This window comes from Bombina bombina, chromosome 2, assembly GCF_027579735.1.
Source record: "Bombina bombina isolate aBomBom1 chromosome 2, aBomBom1.pri, whole genome shotgun sequence".
Classification (NCBI taxonomy): domain Eukaryota; kingdom Metazoa; phylum Chordata; class Amphibia; order Anura; family Bombinatoridae; genus Bombina; species Bombina bombina.
The window spans coordinates 1,399,953,084-1,399,969,630 of NC_069500.1; the positions used below are offsets into that span (position 1 = coordinate 1,399,953,084).

A 16,547-nucleotide genomic window follows, 5' to 3' on the forward strand; every position below is an offset into this window, starting at 1 on the left:
GACGCTGCAGCAGCTGCTGGAAGCGGGGTGTGTGAGACACAGCTGATGAGGCTTGTGGGAGAGAGAGCACAAGGCAGAGACGCTGCAGCAGAGGTTGAGAGCAGTGTGTGAGAGACACAGTGGATGTGGCTCGTGGGAGTGACGTCACCCGGTAGTCAGCTGGAACTGAAAGTCCACTACAGAGCAGGTGAGAGTAGCAGGGCTCCGGATCCAGGGAGAGAGAGAAGCAGGCAAATTTCCCCAGAATCCACAGGAGAGAAACTAGCTTCACAGGTGCAAAAGGGATTGGCTCACAGGAAGTTAATCCAGGCTGGATACATCAATACCAAGCATTGGTATGATGTAGCCAGTGTAATTTATATGCACCTGAGGTAACCGCCCCTTAAAGGGGTATAATGTTACACTTATTCAGGGCAATCGATTGTTTAGCTAAGGAAAAATCGTTTTGCAAGACACTTTGAAAGCCCTTTTGGGTTCTTTCTGGGGTTATATTCCCACATGGCTGTTTTTTATTCACTTAGAAGTGATTTAGTAGGCCTCACAGCTCCGGAGTAGAGTGGGAGGGGCCTAATTTTGCTCCTCAGATGCGCACCAACAGGCCCATTTATCAAGCTCCGTATGGAGCTTGAAGGGCCGTGTTTCTGGCGAGTCTTCAGACTCGCCAGAAACACAAGTTATGAAGCAGCGGTCTAAAGACCGCTGCTTCATAACCCTGTCCGCCTGCTCTGAGCAGGCGGACAGGAACCGCCGGAAATCAACCCGATCGAATACGATCGGGTTGATTGACAGCTCCCTGCTGGCGGCCGATTGGCCGCGAGTCAGCAGGGGGCGGCGTTGCACCAGCAGCTCTTGTGAGCTGCTGGTGCAATGTTAAATGTGGAGAGCGTATTGCTCTCCGCATTTAGCGAGGTCTTGCGGACCTGATCCGCAGTGTCGGATCAGGTCCGCAAGCCCTTTGATAAATGGGCCCCTTAGAATTGCAGAGAAGTTCATGCTGCTTCACATGGAGGGTCCTGCTGCTGTTTGAGGGCCTTAAAGAAGCTATATTCCCCCAATGGCAGGTAGGGCCACAGGAAGGCTGTGGCAAGGTGCTGTAGTAATTTTACCTGGGTGTTGGCTTTAGGCTGCTCCGGTTTGGGCATTAAGGGGTTAATCGTTCTGCAACTTGTCGTGCAATCTTATTAAGGCTTTAGGTACATACTGTGAAAATTTCAAAAGGATTGCTGCATTTTTCACTGTTTTGTAAAATTGTGTGCTCTTTTTATCTCTTAAAGGCACAGTAACGTTTTTTCAAATTGTGTTTTTTATTTGATTAAAGTGATTTCCAAGCCTATTTGTGTATACTACTAGTCTTTTAAACATGTCTGACACTAAGGAAAATCCTTGTTCAATGTGTTCAGAAGCCATGGTGGAACCCCCTCTCAGAATGTGTCCCACTTGTACTGATATGTCTATACACTTTTTAAAGATCATATTGTTGCACTTAAGAATGTGGCCCAAGATGATTCTCAGACTGAAGGGTAGCCCGTCTGCTTCTCCCCAAGTGTCACAACCAGTTACGCCCGCGCAAGCGACGCCTAGTGCGTCTAACCCTTTTACATTACAAGTCATGGATAATTCTCTTACAGCCTTCTTATCTAAACTGCCCGTGTTACCTGCAAAGCGTGATAGCTCTGTTTTAAGAACATATTATGAGCATTCTGACGCTTTGGTAGCCGTATCCGATATACCCTCACAACGCTCTGAAGTGGGAGCAAGGGATTTGATGTCTGAGGGAGAAGTCTCTGTTTCAGAAAGGGTTCCTCCTCAGACAGATTCAGATACATTGGCTTTTAAATTTAAACTAGAACACCTCATCATTTTGCTTAGGGAGGTATTAGCTACTCTGGATGACTGCGACCCTTTGGTGATCCCAGAGAAATTGTGTAAAATGGACAAGTACCTAGAGGTCCCTGTTTACACGGATGCGTTTCCGGTCCCTAAGAGGATTGCGGATATCGTTACTAGGGAGTGGGATAGACCAGGTGTTCCCTTTGTTCCCCCTCCTGTTTTTAAGAAAATGTTCCCCATATCTGACCCTGTGCGGGACTCGTGGCAGATGGTCCCTAAGGTGGAGGGGGCTGTTTCTTCACTTGCTAAACGCACAACCATACCAATTGAAGACAGTTGTGCTTTCAAAGACCCTATGGATAAGAAGTTAGAGGGTTTACTTAAGAAATTTTTTTTTCAACAAGGTTTTCTTCTCCAGCCTATTGCCTGCATTATTCCTGTAACTACTGCAGCCGCTTTCTGGTTTGAGGCGCTGGAAGACTCGCTCCAGACGGAGACCTCATATGAGGAAATTATGGATAGAATTAAGGCTCTAAAGCTAACTAATTCATTTTATCACTGACGCCGCTTTCCAAATAGCTAAGTTAGCGGCAAAAAATTCAGGTTTCACCATTTTGGCGCGCAGGGCGCTATGGCTAAAGTCCTGGTCGGCCGATGTGTCGTCTAAATCCAAGCTTTTGAACATTCCTTTTAAAGGAAAGACCCTCTTCGGGCCTGAATTGAGAGATTATTTCAGAAATCACCGGGGGAAAAAGGCCATGCTCTCCCTCAGGACAAGTCCTTTAAGACAAAGAACAAAGCTAATTTTCGTTCCTTTCGTAATTTCAGGAACGGCCCCGCTTCACCCTCTACGGCTGCAAAGCAAGAGGGTAACGCTTCACAGCCCAAGGCAACTTGGAAACCTTACCAGGGCTGGGATAAGGGGAAACAGGCCAAAAAGCCTGCAGCTGCCACCAAGACAGCATGAAGGGGTAGCCCCCGATTCGGGACCGGATCTAGTAGGGGGCAGACTCTCTCTCTTCGCTCAGGCCTTGGCAAAAGATGTACACGATCCTTGGGCGTTAGATATTGTATCCCAGGAATATCTTCTAGAATTCAAGGGTTCTCCAAGGGGTAGGTTCCACATTTCTCGTCTGGCTACAGATCAGACAAAGAAAGAGGCGTTTTTACGCTGTGTAGAAGATCTACATACAATGGGAGTGATCCACCCAGTTCCAATCGTGGAACAAGGGCTGGGTTTTTACTCAACCTGTTTGTGGTTCCCAAAAAAGAGGGAACTTTCAGCCCCATCCTGGATCTAAAAATTCTAAACAGATTCCTCAGAGTCCCATCATTCAAAATGGAGACCATTCGGACAATCTTACCAATGATCCAGGAAGGTCAATATATGACTACCGTGGTTCTAAAGGATGCATACCTGCACATTCCTATCCACAAAGATCATCACCAGTTTCTCAGGTTCGCCTTTCTGGACAAGCATTACCAGTTTGTGGCTCTTCCTTTCGGCTTAGCCAGTGCTCCCAGAATTTTCACAAAGGTGCTAGGGTCCCTTCTGGCGGTGCTAAGACCGCAAGGCATAGCAGTGGCGCCTTACCTAGATGACATTTTAATTCAGGCGCTGTCTTTCCAAAGAGCCAAGTCTCACACGGAGATTGTATTGGCCTTTCTGAGGTCTCACGGGTGGAAGGTGAACATCAAAAAGAGTTCTCTTTCCCCTCTCACAAGGGTTCCCTTCCTAGGGACTCTAATAGACTCGGTAGAAATGAAAATATTTCTGACGGAGGTCAGAACATTAAAACTCTTAACTACTTGCCGAGTTCTTCATTCCATTCCCCGGCCATCTGTGGCTCAGTGCATGGAGACAATCGGATTAATGGTAGCGGCAATGGACATAGTCCCTTTTGCTCGGATACACCTCAGACCACTGCAACTATGCATGCTCAAACAGTGGAATGGGGATTATGGAGATTTGTCTCCTCAAATTCAGTTGGACCAGGAGACCAGAGATTCTCTTCTCTGGTGGTTGTCTCAGGACCACCTGTCTCAGGGAATATGTTTCCGCAGGCCAGAGTGGGTCATTGTAACGACCGACGCCAGTCTGTTAGGCTGGGGTGCGGTCTGGGACTCCCTGAAAGCTCAGGGCTTATGGTCTCGGGAAGAAACGCTTCTCCCGATAAACATTCTGGAACTGAGGGCGATATTCAACGCTCTTCAGGCATGGCCTCAACTAGCTGCTGCCAAATTCATCAGATTTCAGTCGGACAACATCACGACTGTAGCTTACGTCAATCATCAGGGGGGAACAAAGAGTTCGCCTAGCGATGATGGAAGTAACTAAAATAATCAGGTGGGCGGAGGATCACTTCTGCCATCTCTCAGCAATTCACATCCCAGGAGTAGACAACTGGGAGGGGGATTTTCTAAGTCGTCAGACTTTTCACCCGGGGGAGTGGGAACTCCACCCGAAGGTATTTGCTCAGCTGACTCAGCTATGGGGCATTCCAGAATTGGATCTGATGGCGTCCCGTCAGAACACCAAACTTCCTCTCTACGGGTCCAGGTCCCGGGACCCCAAGGCGGTATTGATAGATGTTCTAGCAGCACCTTGGTCCTTCAATCTGGCTTATGTTTTTCCACCGTTTCCTCTCCTCCTGCGTCTGGTCGCCAGAATCAAGCAGGAGAAGGCTTCAGTGATTCTGATAGCACCTGCGTGGCCACGCAGGACTTGGTATGCAGACCTAGTGGACATGTCATCTGTCCCACCATGGACAGTGCCAATGAGGCAGGATCTTCTAATACAGGGTCCGTTCAAGCATCCAAATCTAGTTTCTCTACGTCTGACTGCTTGGAGATTGAATGCTTAATTCTATCAAAGCGTGGGTTCTCTGAATCAGTTATAGATACTCTGATTCAGGCTAGAAAGCCTGTCACCAGGAAAATCTACCATAAGATATGGCGGAAATATCTTTGTTGGTGTGAATCCAAGGGTTACTCATGGAGTAAGATTAGGATTCCCAGGATATTGTCCTTTCTCCAAGAAGGATTGGAGAAAGGATTGTCAGCTAGTTCCTTAAAAGGACAAATATCTGCTTTGTCTATCCTGTTACACAAGCGTCTAGCAGAGGTACCAGACGTTTAAGTGTTTGCTCAGGCTTTAGTCAGAATCAAGCCTGTCTTTAAACCTGTGGCTCCGCCATGGAGTTTTAATCTAGTTCTTTCAGTTCTTCAAGGGGTTCTGTTTGAACCTTTACATTCCATAGACATTAAGTTGTTGTCTTGTAAAGTTTTGTTTTTGGTAGCTATCTCTTCTGCTCGAAGAGTTTCAGAATTATCTGCCTTACAGTGTGATTCACCTTACCTGGTGTTCCACGCAGATAAGGTAGTTTTGCGTACCAAGCCTGGTTTTCTTCCTAAAGCTGTTTCTAACAAGAATATTAACCAGGAAATAGTTGTTCCTTCTCTATGTCCTAATCCATCTTCAAAGAAGGAACGTCTTTTACACAATCTTGATGTAGTTCGTGCTTTAAAGTTCTATTTACAAGCAACTAAGGATTTCAGACAAACATCTTCCTTGTTTGTTATCTATTCTGGTAAGAGGAGAGGTTAGAAAGCGACTGCTACCTCTCTTTCTTTTTGGCTGTTAAGCATCATCCGTTTGGCCTATGAGACTGCTGGCCAGCAGCCTCCTGAAAGAATTACTGCTCATTCTACCAGAGCAGTGGCTTCCACATGGGCTTTCAAAAATGAGGCTTCTGTTGAACAGATTTGTAAGGCAGCGACTTGGTCTTCACTGCATACTTTTGCCAAATTTTACAAATTCGATACTTTTGCTTCTTCGGAGGCTATTTTTGTGAGAGGTTTTGCAAGCAGTGGTGCCTTCCGTTTAAGGTACCTGTCTTGTTCCCTATTGGTATCCCACAAGTAAAGGATGAATCCGTGGACTGGATACACCTTGCAAGAGAAAACAGAATTTATGCTTACATGATAAATTACTTTCTCTTGCGGTGTATCCAGTCCACGGCCCGCCCTGGCATTTGTCAGGTAAAAAATTTTTTGTTTAAACTACAGTCGTCACCACTGCACCCTATGGTTTCTCCTTTTTCTTTCTAACCTTTGGTCGAATGACTGGGGGGTGGAGCTAAAGGGGGAGCTATATAGACAGCTCTGCTGTGTGCTCTCTTTGGCACTTCCTGTAGGGAATGAGAATATCCCACAAGTAAAGGATGAATCCGTGGACTGGATACACCGCAAGAGAAACTAATTTATCAGGTAAGCATAAATTCTGATTTTTTTTTTTTTTTTTTTTAAATTGCGAACTGTCTGAATCATGAAAGTTTTATTTTTTTACTTTTTAGTCTCATTTTAATCTTCTAAGGAGATGCTATAAAGCATAGAAATTCAAAAATTAAAATCACTTCATAATATAATACATTGTTATTTGATTAAGGAGTTTAATTTTGGAATCTCTATGCTTTAATATTTACTAGGGAATTTAATCTCTGACATTTACATGACTTTTTGCCATTAGTTATGGCAGCCTGGACAGATCTTACTGACTTTTCTTCTCTCACTTACAGGAAATTGCAAGTGAAATGATGATTTGATTAATTTGACGTGCTGTACAACACTTACTTTCACTCTGGGTACAATAGATGGCTACAGCGAAAAAAGGTAAATTCTGCATAGTTTAAGTTTTTTTGGGGGTGGCAGGGATGTAAAGGTCAAATCTGAAATACACTGCACCACACTTCAGATTTTATATGCTTTTACGCAATATGGTTTTACTTGCAACAATGCAATGACTGAGGCAGTGGAAACTTTAAAGTGACATAATAATGGAGTAATAAAATTCTTTAAAGAGTATTTTGTTATTACGCAAAGGCTTGTGTGGCTTTGTGCCTGACCCTCGTAAAAGGGTTAAATACACTAGGCCTTTCTCTGACAATCTATAGAGCAGGTGATTGACAGCTATGCGCATAAACTGCCCCAGTGCACTGCGGCTTCTGAAGAGCCTTTTAATTAACAAAATTAACGTAAATTTTAATTAACAAAATTCAAAATAAATTACAAACTTTTGAACTGCTCAGAAACTTACTTTGGTCGCAGCCTCATTTTCGTTTTTTATTTTTGTGAAGAAATTCTGCTGTAATGAGATTCCATTTAAAATGTTTATATTTTCTCTTGTAAGATGTATCGAGTCCACGGATTCATTCATACTTGTGGCATATTCTCCTTCCTAACAGGAAGTGGCAAATAGAGCACCCACAGCAGAGCTGTCTATATAGCTCCTCCCTTAGCTCCACCCCCCCCCCAGTCATTCTCTTTGCCTGTTTAAAGGACCAGTCAACACATTAGATTTGCATAATCAACAAATGCAAGATAACAAGACAATGCAATAGCACTTAGTCTGAACTTCAAATGAGTAGTAGATTTTTTTATAGCAAATTTCAAAATTATGTATATTTCCACTCCCTTTGTACCATGTGATAGCAATCAGCCAATCACAAATGCATATACGTATAGTCTGTGAATTCTTGCACATGCTCTGTAGGATCTGGTGATTCAAAAAGTGTAAATATAAAAGACTGTGCACATTTTTTTTAATGGAAGTAAATTGGAAAGTTGTTTAAAATTACATGCTGTATCTGAATCATGAAAATTTAATTTAACCTGAGTGGCCCTTTAACTGCTAGGAAGGGTAAAGTGTGTGTGGTGACAAAAATGTTAGTTTTTATTTTCGCAAGCAAAAGTTTGTTATTTTAAATGGTACCGGTGTGTACTATTCACTCTCTGGCAGAAAAGGGATGAAGATTTCTGCAAGGAAGATGATAATCTTAGCACTTTGTAACTAAGATCTACTGCTGTTCTCACAAGGGCTGAAGAGTACAGGAAAACTTCAGTTGGGGGAACGGTTTGCATGCAAAGCTGCATTGAGGTATGTTCAGTCTATTTTTTTCTAGACAGACTGTGATAATTCTAGAAAAAGGCTGGCAATATCCCCATGAGGGAAGGGTAAGCTGTATTCAGACACTTAATAGGAATCCCAGCTTGCATAAAGGGCTCATTAGTTACTGGTGACACTGTTAGGAAAAAACGTTTTTTTATTGCAAACATAACGTTTTTTGAGGGACATTAAGGGGTCATTGTGGCTTATTTAAGGGTTATCAAACCACATGGCTAGTTTGGAAACACTTTGGTGTGTTTCTTTTAGGCCCCATAACATCGAGTGAAGTGGGAGGGGCCTATTTTCGCGCCTCAGTTGCGCAGTTTCTTTTACTCAGAGACTTCCAGCTCCTTCTCCAGAGGCTCCTACTGTTGTTTGATGGCTTAAAGAAGTTTTTTCCCCCACAAATCTTTCCTAAAGTGCTGAACGTGTTTTTACCGGTTTTTGACGTTTTGTCAATCCGGTTTTTACATTAAGGGGTTAATCGTTTATTTGTCTAGCTGTGCAATCTTACTAAAGCTTTATGATGCTACTGTAAAAATTTTGTAAAGTTTACTGCTTTTTTACACTGTTTTGCAGAGTTTGTGCATCTTTTTTTCTCTTAAAGGCACAGTACCGTTTTTTTCAAAGTATTATTTGCTTTGATTAAAGTGTTTTCAAAGCTTGATTGTTTAATTACTAGCCTGTTTAACATGTCTGACATCAAGGGAAATCCTTGTTCAATGTGTTTAGAAGCCATTCTGGAACCCCCTCTTAGAATGTGTCCCACTTGCACTGATATGTCTATAAATTATAAGAGCATATTTTAGCACTTAAAAATATAGCTATAGATGATTCTCAGACAGAAGGAAATGAGGGTTTGCCATCTAGCTCTCCCCAAATATCACAACCAGTAATGCCTGTACAAGTGACGCCAAGTACTTCTAGTGCGTCAAATTCATTTACTTTACAAGACATGGCCACAGTTATGAATACAACCCTCACAGAGGTTTTATCTAAACTGCCTGGTTTACAAGGAAAGCGTGACAGCTCTGGGTTAAGAACAAATGCTGAGTCGTCTGACGCTTTAGTAGCCGTATTCGATATACCCTCACAATGTTCTGAAGTAGGGGTAAGGGATTTGTTATCTGAGGGATAAATTTCTGATTCAGGAAAGACGCTACCTCAAACAGATTCTGATATGACGGCCTTTAAATTTAAGCTTGAACACCTCCGTTTATTGCTCAGGGAGGTATTAGCGACTCTAGATGATTGTTGACCCTATTGTGGTTCCAGAGAAATTGTGTAAAATGGACAAATACTTAGAGGTTCCTGTTTACACTGATGTTTTTCCAGTCCCTAAGAGGATTGTGAATATTGTTACTAAGGAGTGGGATAGACCAGGTATTCCGTTCGCTCCCCCTCCTGTTTTTAAGAAAATGTTTCCCATATCTGACACCATGCGGGACTCGTGGCAGACGGTTCCTAAGGTGGAGGGAGCTATTTCTACTCTTGCAAACCAGACAAAGAGAGAGGCGTTCTTACACTGTTTAGAAGACCTACATACCATGGGAGTGATCCGCCCAGTTCCAAAAGCGGAACAAGAGCTAGGGTTTTACTCAAACCTGTTTCATCAGATTTCAGTCGGACAACATCACGACTGTAGCTTATATCAATCATCAAGGAGGAACTCAGAGTTCTCAAGCGATGATGGAGGTAACCAAAATAATCCGATGGGTGGAGGATCACTCTTGCTATCTCTCAGCAATCCATATCCCAGGGGTAGAGAACTGGGAGGCGGATTTCCTAAGTCGTCAGACTTTTCATCCGGAGGTATTTGCCCAGCTGACTCAGCTATGGGGCACACCAGAATTGGATCTGATGGCGTCTTGTCAGAACGCCAAACTTACTCGTTACGGGTCCAGGTCCCGGGATCCCCAGGTGGTACTGATAGATTCTCTAGCAGTGCCCTGGTCCTTCAATCTGGCCTAGGTATTTCCACCGTTTCCTCTCCTCCCGCATCTGGTTGCCAGAATCAAGCAGGAGAGAGCTTCGGTGATTCTGATAGCACCTGTGTGGCCACGCAGGACTTGGTATGCAGACCTAGTGGACATGTCATCTGTTCCACCGTGGACTCTGCCAATGAGGCAGGACCTGCTAATCCAAGGTCCGTTCAAGCATCCACGCCTGATTCTATCAAAGCGTGGTTTCTCTGAGTCGGTCATTGATGCCCTGATTCAAGCTAGAAAGCCTGTCACCAGGAAAATCTATCATAAGATTTGGCGCAAATCTTTATTGGTGTGAATCCAAGGGTAACTCATGGAGTAAGATTAGGATTCCTAGAATATTGTCTTTTCTCCAAGAAGGATTGGAGAAGGGATTATCAGCTAGTTCCTTAAAAGGACAGATATCTGCTTTGTCTATTCTTTTACACAAACGTCTGGCAGATGTACCAGACGTTCAAGCGTTTAGTCAGGCCTTAGTTAGGATCAAGCCTGTATTTAAACCAGTTGCTCCGCCATGGAGCCTAAACTTAGTTCTTAAAGTTCTTCAAGGGGTTCTATGCATTCCATAGATATTAAGCTTCTATCTTGGAAAGTTTTGTTTTTAGTAGCTATCTCTTCGGCTCAAAGAGTTTCTGAGTTATCTGCTTTACAGTGTGATTCACCTTACCTTGTTTTCTATGCAGATAAGGTGGTTTTGCGTACCAAACCTAGATTCCTTCCTAAGGTTGTTTCTAATAGGAATATCAATCAGGAAATTGTGTTCCTTCACTGTGTCCTAATCCTTCATCAAAGAAGGAACGTCTGTTGCACAATCTTGATGTGGTGCGTGCTTTAAAGTTCTACTTACAAGCAACTAAAGATTTCCGTCAAACATCTTCATTGTTTGTTGTTTACTCTGGTAAGCGGAGGGGTCAAAAGGCTACGGCTACCTCTTTCTTTTTGGCTAAAAAGCATCATCCGTTTGGCTTATGAGACTGCTGGCCAGCAGCCTCCTGAAAGAATTACTGCTCATTCTACTAGAGCAGTGGCTTCCACATGGGCTTTTAAAAATTAGGATTCTGTTGAACAGATTTGTAAGGCGGCGACTTGGTCTTCGCTTCATACTTTTTCCAAATTTTACAAATTCGATACTTTTGCTTCTTCGGAGGCTATTTTTGGGAGAAAGGTTCTACAAGCAGTGGTGCATTCCGTTTAGGGTACCTGTCTTGTCCCTCCCTTCATCCGTGTCCTAAAGCTTTGGTATTGGTATCCCACAAGTATGGATGAATCCGTGGACTCGATACATCTTACAAGAGAAAACAGAATTTATGCTTACCTGATAAATTTCTTACTCTTGTGATGTATCGAGTCCACGGCCCGCCCTGTCTGTTTAAGACAGATAGTATATATTTATTTTACAAAAACTTCAGTCACCTCTGCACCCTATAGTTTCTCCTTTTTCTTTCTAGCCTTCGGTCGAATGACTGGGGGGTGGAGCTAAGGGAGGAGCTATATAGACAGCTCTGCTGTGAGTGCTCTCTTTGCCATTTACTGTTAGGAAGGAGAATATCCCACAAGTATGGATGAATCCGTGGACTCGATACATCACAAGAGAAAGAAATTTATCAGGTAAGCATAAATTCTGTTTTTGTGTTGCTTTCCTTTGATTTGGGAATATTGTGTCTACATATAATGCGATGTGCCGAGCAGCAGTGCAAAGTTATATATAATGCGGTATTTAATTCAAGGTTCGACAAAAGTTTTTTAAATGTAGGAGCCAGTAATAATATTTAGGAGCCAGCCAGTGGTATTTCGTAAATAGATATATAGAGAATAACCAAAAAAGTTAGGAGTCATGAGTAAAATTCTAGGAGCTAATGGCTCTCTAGTTCCTAGGTTTGTCGAGCCCTAATATAATTCTACTTATTTACTTATTTTTTTAGGTACTTCTATCTGGATTGTGTGAGCAACTTTAGCAGTTGTGCAGATTTATTTATTGACTGAAAATACTACAAATTTGAAGTAATTTTTTTATTTTTGGCATTAAATGTACTTTTCTCTCATTTCTCTTAACATTGAAATGATTACCCAAATCTACAGCAAAAACTGCTGCATCAATCCTTATGAAATTTGGCATTCAGTTTTTTTTTTTTAGCTTTTTCCATCTTAATATGAGGAGAGTCCTCGGCTTCATTCATTATTTGTGGGAAATACAGAACCTGTCCACCAGGAGGAGGCAAAGACACCCCAGCCAAAAGTCTTAAATACCTCCCCCACTCCCCTCATCCCCCAGTCATTCGTTGCCTTTCGTCACAGGAGGATGGCAAAGAAGTGTCGGAAGTTTACGGAGTAGTCTCTTATGGAGGGTAGTACTCTTGAAGATGGAACTGGAGTTTTAAGTAGTCCTGTCAGCCTCTCAGTGAGAGCATGGATGAAAGTTAGAGTCCGGTGGTGCAGGGAGAGTCTTTCTGCGAAACCATCCCGACTTGTATTAACAGATCCTTAAGCAATCAGCATTGCCGACTTTTGCTGCCTGCTTTCTACCACTCAAGTCCATGTCAGAGGCGATGCTACAACACTGTCAAACCTGATAGGCCGTGTTACCACGGCATAGATTTTGGTAAGATCGTTTAATGACAGGGTCACAGTGTGACTCCTTTTATCTGTACAGAATCAAAGGTTAATATCTCCGGAAAGGAATTATTGAACCGGGGGGGATTTATACAGGATTACTTTGTGTTTTTTGCTGCGACATGTGTAAACAATCAGGTTCTTCCTTTGTTTTTGATTAACTGTGCAGTCTGTTTAGTTTGGCGTATTTTTTCTCGGCAGGGGCAGTCCATGTGACTGGGTGTGGCCATCATTATGTTCCTGTTTCCTGACCGTCTGTTTCAGGAGACAAAGAGGTTTCTCTGTGGGCCTGGGTCATAGGAGGTGGTGAGTGCCCCGGCCATTGGAGGTATAAAGGTGCCATTTATATTTTTTCTGTGGTCCTTATTAAAGGCACAAGCTATGGAGGACTCTGATGCGTTAAAGGGTACTCCGTGTTTGCCTAGATCAAATGCCTGTGTTTATTGTGAGAAAGTTATGGTATATCTGCCTGCTCAACTATGTTCCACATGCCTTGATAAAATAGTGATATCTAAAAAGAACAAGATGTTTAATACCACTGAGCTATCCACCTCTGAGGGGACTCCGTCCCGCGAGGTGCTTTCCCTACAATCATCTCACATGCAGCTCCCCAGTGCACTACTAATCCTCCTGCGGGATGTGGCTGCCAGATTTTGCTGATCAGTTGCAAACACGGCCTTTAGTGCTTTACCTCGCCCTGCTAAGCGCAATCAAAAGGTTAAACATTGCTCTCCTTCCCAGGGGTCATCTACTCTGCTGGATGTATCCGAAACTAGATTATCCTCTGATGAGAAAGACTCCAATACCTCGGAAGACTCTCTCTGTGTGTTCGAATCTGTGGCCTCTAAACCTCCGGTGGCGGAGGATCCAGACTTTATGTTTAGGATTGAGCACTTACGCTTTTTATTAAAAGAGGTGTTATTTACTCTAGAGGTTCCGGAACCGAAGTTACCCAAGGAACCTTCTATTCCTAAGCTTGATAAAGTTTACGAGGACAGGGTAGTGCCCCAGACTTTCTTGGTTCCTGTTAAAATGACGAATATTAATAAGAATAAATGGGAGAGACTTGGATCTTCTTTCTCCCCTTCTTCTTTGTTTTAAGAAATTGTTCCTGACTCTCAACTAGAATTGTGGGGGTCTGTACCTAAGGTGGATCGAGCTATCTCCACGCTCGCTAAGCTCACCACTATTCCTCTCGAGGATAGTTTGTCGTTTAAGGAACCCATGGATAAGAAATTAGAGACCCTGTTAAGAAAAATGTTTCAGCACACGGGGTTCTTCTATATATTGGTGTGACTCTCTGTCAGATATGATCAATGTGGAAACTCCCCTCGATGAGATATAGGAAAGGATTAAGGCCCTGAGGGTAGCTAATTTGTTTATCTGTGATGCAAATATGCAGATTATTCGCTTGAATGCCAAGACATCAGGCTTTTCTGTTCTGGCCCGGAGGGCTCTGTGGTTGAAGTCGTGGTCTGCTGACATGATGTACAAATCTAGATTACTCTCCCTTCCATTTAAGGGGAATTTTTTTTTCGGTCCAGGCCTGGACTCTATCAAATCCATGGTCACGGGGGGCACGGGTTCCATTCTACCGCAGGATATGAAAAATAAGCCTAATGGTCCTAATTTTTGTCCCTTTCGTTTGGACAATTCTAAACGATAGTCCAAGGGATCTTGGAAGCCATCTCAGTCTTGGAATACAGCAAAGCAGAACAAGAAGCCAGCCGAGACAAAATCGGCATGACGGGGCGGCCCCCGATCCGGTTCTGTATCGTGTAGGGGGCAGACTATCTCTTTTCACGGAGGCTTGGATGAGATCCTTGGGTTCTGAAAGTCATTGCCCAGGTTTACAGGATAGGTTTCAAATCTTTTCCTCCCAGGGGCAGATTTCTCTTGTCAAATCTACCTTCAAAACCAGAGAAGCGAGATGCTTTTCTAGAGTGCGTGAGGGATCTCTCCTCTCTAGGAGTAATTGTACCAGTACCTCTGGCAGAAAGAGGTCTGGGGTACTATTCTAATCTTTTTGTGGTCCCAAAGGAGGAGGGTACGTTTCACTCGTTTCTAGACCTAAAGTACTTAAACAAGTTTCTGTTGGTTCCATTGTTTAAGATAGAGACAATATGGTCCATTCTGCCCCTAGTTCAAGAGGAACAGTTCATGACTATGATAGACTTGAAGGATGCTTACCTTCATGTGCCAATTCACAAGGATCACTTCAAGTTCCTAAGATTCGCTTTTCTGGACCAGCACTTCCAGTTTGTAGCTCTCCCCTTCAGTCTGGTTACTGCTCCAAGAGTCTTTACGAAGGTTCTGGGAGCTCTGCTCGCGGTGGCGAGATCCAGAGGTATTGCAGTAGCACCTTATCTGGACAACATCCTGGTCCAGGCTCCATCCTGCCGGCTGGCAGAGGACCATTCGAGAGCTCTTCTACTTCGATCTCATGGATGGAAAATAAACTCAGGAAAGAGTTCTCTGGTGCCCAGTACCAGAGTGGAGTTCCTGGGAACGATAATAGACTCCATATCCATGAAGATATCCCTGACATACCAGAAACGTTGCAAAATTGTCTCTAGCTTTCTTGCCCTTCAGACCTCCTCAAGGCCACCTCTGGCCCGGTGTATGGATTTTATTGGGCTCATGGTATCCAGCATAGATGTCATTCCATACCCCAGGATCCATCTCAGACCTCTTCAGTTGTGCATGCTGAGTCAGTGGAACGGCGATCACTCGGATCTATCCCAACAGATTTCTCTGGATGGCCAAGCGAGAGAATCCCTCTCTTGGTGGCTCAGTCAAGATCTGCTGTCCCAGGGGACATCCTTCTTGAGACCAACCTGGAAGATTGTGACTACGGACGCAAGCCTCTCAGGATGGGGTGCCAGGAAGGCACAGGGCAGGTAAAATCGGGAGGAGTCACTTCTTCCCGATCAACATCCTGGAACTTTGAGCGATCTTCAACGCTCTGAGGATTTGGCCCCTCCTGGGTTTGTCCCAGTTCATCAGATTACAGTCGGACAAAATTACCTCTGTGGCTTACGTCAACTATCAGGGGGGGACGAGAAGCTCCCTAGCCATTAGGGAAGTATCTCGGATTCTGGAATGGGCGGAGGCCCACAACTGTTCGCTGTCAGCAATCCACATTCCGGGTGTGGACAACTGGGAACGGATTTTCTCAACAGACAATCGTTTCATCTGGGAGAATGGTCTCTTCAACCCCAAAGTGTTTGCAGAGATTTGCATCAGATGGGGGACACCGGAGATAGATCTCATGGCGTCCAGACTCGACTTCAAGCTACCCAGATATGGGTCGCGGTCCAGGGATCCCCAGGCAGAACTGATAGATGCCTTAGCAGTGCCTTGGGGGTTCAACCTAGTATTCATATTTCCATTGTTACCACTTTTTCCTCGAGTAGTGGTTCGCATCAAACAGGAGCAAGCTTAGACTATTATGATTGCTCCGTTGTCGCTCCAAAGGATGTGGTTTGCGGATCCGGTGGGAATGTCATTGTCTCCTCCATGGAATTTACCCTGTCGCAGGGATCTGCTGGTACAGGGTCCCTTTGTTCATCAAAATCTAGATTCTCTGAGGCTGACTGCGTGGAGATTAAACGCTTAGTCCTAGCCAAGAGGGGTTTTTCTGAGAGTGTGATTAATACTCTTATTCAAGCCAGGAAGCCGGTCACCCGACGCATCTATCATAAGGTCTGGAAGACCTACTTATTCTGGTGTGAGACCCGTGGGTATCCCTGGCATAAGGTCAAGGTATCCAAGATCCTTTTGCCGCCATTTCCTTAAAGGGACAGATTTTGTCTCTCTCTCGCTGAGCTTCCTGATATTCAGTCATTTGTTCAGGCCTGTGTTTAGACATTCCGCTCCACCTTGGAGTTTTTTTTTTTTTTTTCCCCCCAATACTTTTTATTGAGGTTTCAAATAAGGCAAACATACAAAAAAAATGTCAGTGAAAAAAGTACAAATACAGTGTATAGTTACAATGCATGACAAAACACAATCTTAAAATGCACAACAATTGCCTTTAAAACTTTAAACCCACTGAACAATTTGGCGGGTCACTCTAGGACCTTATAATGATGAATTGTGGATGTAGTTATAGTGGGTAAATTTAGATAGATTGGGATCACTTGTGGATCTCAGATGAGAAACCTTGTTTTACTCTT

At 43.7% G+C, this 16,547-nt stretch overlaps 1 protein-coding gene across 1 annotated transcript in view; it reads left to right on the forward strand.

Annotated features, from left to right (window-relative positions):
* ADISSP (adipose secreted signaling protein) overlaps positions 1-16,547 on the forward strand; it is a 537,574-nt gene that overhangs the window by 103,587 nt on the left and 417,440 nt on the right. The window contains exon 2 of the mRNA XM_053704326.1: positions 6,408-6,501. Within this exon, the coding sequence (XP_053560301.1) occupies positions 6,483-6,501 (19 nt within the window). The 5' untranslated portion in view covers positions 6,408-6,482. The remainder of the gene's footprint in view (positions 1-6,407; positions 6,502-16,547) is intronic.